The sequence below is a fragment of the Centruroides sculpturatus genome, unplaced genomic scaffold (genome assembly GCF_000671375.1).
Source record: "Centruroides sculpturatus isolate CEXI.00-Female unplaced genomic scaffold, Cexi_2.0 scaffold286, whole genome shotgun sequence".
Lineage (NCBI taxonomy): Eukaryota > Metazoa > Arthropoda > Arachnida > Scorpiones > Buthidae > Centruroides > Centruroides sculpturatus.
Genome location: NW_019384581.1, coordinates 548,689 through 555,514, shown reverse-complemented (window position 1 = coordinate 555,514; position 6,826 = coordinate 548,689). Strand labels below are relative to the sequence as shown.

The window sequence follows — 6,826 nt, the reverse complement described above, 5'->3', positions numbered from 1 at the left end:
GTATTTATATAAACTTATAATATTTCACTAATAATTTATTTAATTAAAAATTGCTTTCAATTATTACAAATATAGGCCTGCAGTTTAAATAAGTTAAAAAATATATTAATGAAGTTAATTTTTTGAATAAATTTATAAAAATAATTACTAACAAATAAAATTAGTAGTTTAAAAAAGTTTTCATATAAATTATTATACAAAAAAAACTAATTTTATATGATTTTTTGTATTAACATAATATATTATTTTTAGTAATGAAAACACTTAAATGCAATAGATATAACATGAAAATGTCTCATAATAAAAAACATTAAAAGTGTATTCTAAAAACTATATGTCTTTTAAATAATATCTGAACAAAAATTATATAGTTGTATATTAATAATAATGCTATCCATTGATAATAAATAACTATTACATTATCTAAAAATATAATAAATATGAACAACAAAAATATTTAAAATTTTTAGATTACAAAGACAGTCTCCAATTATTAAAAATGTATTCTAATTTATTCCACTATTTAGCAATTGTATTAAATATAAATGAAACTGATCTATCGTTATTTAAAAAATGTTAAAGTATCTCCGAAATATTCAAATATTCATGGATTATTCATCTGTAAAGGTATATATCTTACAATAATATTCTGTATTACAGTGAAACAAACATTTATATATTAATATGTAAAATTATTATGAATTATTTCAAGTTTTATAATTATGCAATTTAATACAGTAATTTTTCATTGTTTATAAATATTTGTATATTTTAAAAAAATAGAAAATTTTTAAAATGAAAGAGTTCACAATATATATATATGTAATATATGTGTTATTTCACATGCTCAATATTATGATAAAATAAATAATTAAAATTTAAAAATCTGATCTATTAAAAGTAAATGATTCAAATATATTTCTATCTTCAAATTCTAATATAAATAAAACAATTAGTTTTGATGTTGCCTCTGTTATTAATTTATTATGTTTTTAATTACTTCTAACAACTGAAGTTTTGCAAATATAATCCTATACAATTTGCAATAATTACACTTTATTAAAATCATAATTATCTTTGACATTTTTATTTTATTGAATATGATATAAATTTCAATAAAGTCAACATATAATTAATTTTAAATGTTCATTTCTATTAAAAAATTGCAATTTTCCAATTTAAACATAAAATTTCTGATGAATATATATTTTAAATTATTTTTAAAAATTATATATTATTCATTTAAACTTAGCCACCACAATTACAAATTCATCATAACTTTGCACAGCTGATAGCAACCAACATCGCAGACATCAGACAGATCAATATGCACACTCCTTCTGTTGATGAACAGAACAAGCAGGCAACACTTTTAGAAATAAATTCAATTTAGAACCTTACAATCTATATTTGTTAACAATATCACAAAGGCCTAATATTTTATTTTACATACTTAACTTGTTAAAATACTTTTATTTTTAAAAACAAACAAGATTTATTAAATTATATTTTTTTTATATTTGATTTTAAATTATAACAAATATATAAAAGTAGAAATTATTTAAAATTTTATAAAAATAATTAGGAATATTACAAATTTCAATATCTGCATTAATATAAAGCATAAAATTCCAAAATTGTTTTTTCTTATTATTTTTATAAATTTCAAAACAACATTTTAAATTTTTTATACAACAACAAATTCCGAAATAATTAAAAAAATACATTTTACACTTTACAAAAATTCCATTTTTAATTATTTCATTAACTTTTTCTTTATATAAATAGAAAAATAAAATGATAAAAATTCTGTAGTCATTTTATGTTTTGGATATTAATTCTACATAATTCTTATTGGATGTAGGAATTAACATTAAAAACATTTTTTAAAAAAATAATAAAATTTGACATAAAAAAAAGACAGGAAAACAATCAAAGTTTGTTTGTTTATTTTTATGTAAATCTATAAAAATTTTGTTTAGTCTGAAACCAAGATTAGAAAATATTAAAGCTGGAATTTTAAGATCTGAAAATATTACACAAAAAAAAAAATTAAATAAAATAGATTAGATTTTTACACAAATAAAAAATAAATATTAAATAAATACAAGTAACATTATATTTTGGTGACAAATTTTATAAAAACGAAAATAATTAATTATTTAAATTTTGAATGTAATGCATTAAATCTTATTTAAAACATAATTTAAATTCATTTAATTTAAAAATCGAATCGTATAATTACATTACATATATATGTATACAGTATATATTCAATAACGAAGAAACACCAATCTTGTTTTCATATTTGATAAGAATATAAACAATGATAGAGTCAATAGGTTATGTTAATCGCAATTCTTTCGTATACGATTGGTTTTATCGGATGTTTATTATTAAAACTAGGAGTTAATAATTTAAGTAATTAAACCATTGCTTACGTTCAATTCCTTCATTCCGGTGATTGCTTCCACTTCGTAGACGTCTTTTTCGTCTTCTACCAGACGACGTCCGATGTCCATCGAATGATGTTGCGTTTCCTCTTCTTGGAGCATCGAAATCTCCAATATATTATTAACTTGACTTACGATTGATTAGATTCGTAAAGACAATATTTTATTTTACAAACCATCAAATGTTTTCGGATTCATAGTTAATAACTTTGACTCTTCCATTTCTCCTCCATCCGATCATTTGATGATGTTGCTATAGTAACGACTAATGAGAGCGCATGCGTAGTTACCAGCAGACGATTACTTATCTCTATGGTAACTGTTCCCTGGTATCAACGCTATCGTCTGTTATAAATAAATTCATTAATTATGCAAATCACTCGGGTTGAAATTATATACATCGCGTCGTCGTCCTCTTCTTCCTGCGTGTTAATAATCCTTGGGAATTTTTACTGCCGTCGTTCATCGCGTCTACAAATATGCTTTCGGCGTAAACTAATTTGCGCATGTGTGTAATCTCCCGTAAGATTAATTGAATGTTTGTTTTGCGCAGTCTCACAAGCGACGAAATATAAAATCAAAACAAAAAAATAATAATTTAATTAAATTTCGTACGTTATATATATATATATATATATATATTTGNTATGAGAAAAATCATAAATATATATTGATTTTGAATTATCGTGACTCTTGTAGATAACATTCGACGCTTTATTTTCAGGAGTATTTTCTTGTTTGAAAAATAAAATAAATAATTCACAAAAATTAACCAAATATATTCCTGTTTTTATTGATCTTCTTCGTATGTAACAATATTTCCTTTTGTTATACAGTTCTTATAAAGGTAAACAATGGCACAGGTTAATGTATCACCGAATTTAGTGAATGTAGTCATTTATTATCTTTATAGGATTTTGCAGATACGAAGAATTACCTGACATATAATATAAAATCTGTTGGTTTGTTTAGCTCAGTGTATCACTGCTCAATATTTCTACACTTAATCATTATTAGCAAGATAAATAGGCTATATAAAAAAATGATGATGTATTTCTCTGAAATTCATATTGTGGTTTTGGAATGCTAGTTTTGAAGGAATATATTCAATAAAATAGCAAATACCTTGGCTTGCAAGATTATTAATTAGATTAATTTTATATAAATAGAATACATTAAATTCACAGCAATATCAGTTTTAATTGTATAAATTCTTATTTGATAACCTTTTTAAATTAATTGTATAAAGATACACTTAATTTCCAAAACTTGAGGGGAAAACTAATAGAAAAATCAAACTTTTAAAAAATATAATAAAAATAAAGTGCCAAGATATATCAATATTTTTTTCCTTCTTGTGAGTATAAATTAAATCTAATCTAAATTATACTCAAAAAAGAAAAGAAAAAATATATATACAATTAAAATATTACTAAAGTTTATTTGATTATTCATATTTATATAAACTAAAAAAGTTTTATAATGAGTAAATAAGTTTTAATTATAAGATAGATGTTTATTATTATTATTAGAACAGGTTTCTAATTTATTTTGTCAGAATCAAATATGCCAAAATAATATTTTCAAGAAGAAAATTTTAAAAAATGAATAAATTTAAATAACTAGAAGAAATAAATTATAGTCTACGCTAATGAAGTCGCAAATATTAAATCAAATTTTATTTAATATCTAGGGCTATATTTTAAATTAAATTATTTATATTCAATAAATAGATAATCTCGTGTTATTATTTCGGTGTATTTCCTTCTAACGAAATAAATTAAATCTAAAGTGTAATAATCTTATAAACTTTATTAATTTTTTTTTTTACATTATCAGTAGATTTTAACTTAAAAAATTCAGCTTTCACATTTTTTATCACTAAAAATATTCTTATATCATTTTTAAGCATAAAAACAAAATATATGAAATCTTTATATAAACTTAATGTACACATTAATTACGTGTATAATTTTAACCCACTTTCCACCTCTTCTTCCATGTCGTGTACAGTACATTGATGTACTGTACTTTTAGCAAATCCCTTCTCCTTTAATTGTTTACAACCCCCTTGCATTGAAGAAATGACTAAAAAGTTCTTCAAATAGTTTCTAATAGTTTATTCACACGCAGTGGCGTAGCGAACATAACTGGCGCCCGGGGCACGACACTTTATTGGGCCCCCAGAAACACATATAGTTTGTCTTGGAGACCATTTGGGCGCCCCTTTACGAGTGGCGCCCGGTGCATGATACACCCTTGCACTCCCACTCGCTACGCCATTGTTCACACGATAGTAAGTAGACTTATAACAACAAATATATATGCACTAATACTACTAAAAAATAGTCCATTTAGACAATGCCTCGATTTCTCCCTTCCCATACACACACACATATATATATATATATATATCCTCCATAATCTGTAAGAACATTGAGATTAAGGGCAATAACAGCACTAGGATTTTCATTCTGGGGGGATGGAAGTGGGTGGAACATTGTTTTAGTGGTATGAGTGTTATATGTATATTTTATCATCAAACAAATTTTTAAAATATAGTAAACAATTTTCAGTAAGACAAAAGTGGAAAAAAAAATTTAGTGAGAACATGTAATTACTTTGAAAACAATCAGTTAATAATTAAAGAAACTTATAATAACAATCAATATAGAAGTCTTTAATAAATTATTTCAGGATAGGCAAGGAGATTTAGAGTGAGCTGGTAGTCATCCTTGTTCATCCTAGCATCATCNATATATATTATATTTATATTTATCGTCAGTATTCTATAAGAATATTTTAAATAGCGAAAAATTTTGAAACGGAATTATTTAAATTAAAAAACAGAATAATTTTAAAAACAACTGTTTATTATTATTTTTTTTAAGAAAGTGTAGGAAAGAATGTCTGTTTTAATGTATTTTTTAAAAGTCGGGCTAAATTTATTTAGAAAAAAATGCTATTTTAATTTGAAAATATTTATATATACATCATGTGAATTTTTTCACTTAGTTTTTCAATCCGTCAAAATTATAGCGATATATCTATGGATCTAACAAGCAAAGGAACATGTCCGCCAGCAAACAAATTTGAAGTTACAATTGATGCGAATACTTTAATACCATTGCTATTAAAATAAACAACTTGTATGAAATAAACTCGAACGCAATCACTTGTTTTTTTGGTTTTTTTTTTTTGTAAAATAGATGGTTTCAGGCAAATATAAACAAGTTCTCAACTCTGTGTGAAGTAAATAGAAATTTGTCCAATCGGAGTATTGAAGCTGGTTATGTTACTTAGGGTATCTCATTTTTGAAATTATGAGGGATATGTCCTGTCAACTATTTATTGTAACTGTGAGGGACAACAAAGTCTGAAATGTGGGATAAATTCCATGCTCTGGAGGACATAGTTTATAAATTTAAAATGTACAAAAATACTGTTTGAAAACTGTAGAAAGGTGTTTCTGCTTCGAAAACGCAGAAGTACTTATAATTCCTCATTGTAGAACAACGTTGTCTTGAATTCTTTTTGAAATTTCTAGAACATAAACGCGTTCACGTTCTTGAAATATTTTAGAATTTTAGAACAGAAATATTGTTGACAAAATGTTGTTTGAAGACACCACAAATTGTGGTATCTCTGGTACTGTCCTCCCAGATGGACAGTACCACATGTTGAAGGTTTGTCATTCAATCCTACTGATGTTTAGATCTAACATTAAGCAGGCAAACACGAACAGTAACAAAAAAGAACTTTATTAGAAAAGGTTAGAACTGTCACAGACATCCTCGGGCAACACCCGGACAAAATCCAACGAACTTTCGCGCCTTTTCTTTTTTTGACGTTGCCAGCCACTCTTGTTGGCAAGTGTTGCCAGACAGAGTTCGTGATCTCTGGCGCTGGCGGCCACAAAGGGATACTTCGAATTATCTTTGCTGAATAGAGGGAGAGAAGATAATGCACTAAAGTGGTACACAGACTGATACGGTGATGATGTAAGTGATATAAATATTAATGAGGACATGGAAGAAGAATGGTCATGCCCTTCGTGGTAGCAAAACTTGTCAAAGCGGTTCAAGCAAACAAGAACATGTCCATCATTAAAAGCAATGTTGTAATAAAACATGCTATCCATCATTTGGTTCAATGGCAAAAAAAAAGAAAAAAAACTCTCTTTTACTTCTGAAGAGTGCGATGTAGTATGTATGGCGGATTTCCGATTATGCTCACTAGGTCCGAGTCCAGAGGTGAAAGATTTTGGATCACAAAAATTCAAAATAATAATAATAAATTTTTATATAGAAACAATTCATAAAGAAATAAGTGCAAATTAAAAGCTTAAGTAGGAATAAAATAAGCCATGTCAG

The 6,826-nt window shown here is 25.4% G+C and overlaps 1 protein-coding gene across 3 annotated transcripts in view; it reads right to left on the bottom strand.

Annotated features, from left to right (window-relative positions):
* The window catches only part of LOC111624480 (M-phase phosphoprotein 8-like), a 99,658-nt gene extending 96,710 nt beyond the window's left edge, over positions 1 to 2,948 (bottom strand). For all 3 annotated transcript variants that reach the window (XM_023367325.1, XM_023367326.1, XM_023367327.1), the window contains exon 1: positions 2,442 to 2,948. In XM_023367325.1, the coding sequence (XP_023223093.1) occupies positions 2,442 to 2,555 (114 nt within the window). In that variant the 5' untranslated portion in view covers positions 2,556 to 2,948. The remainder of the gene's footprint in view (positions 1 to 2,441) is intronic.
* Positions 2,949 to 6,826: the final 3,878 nt, after the last annotated feature.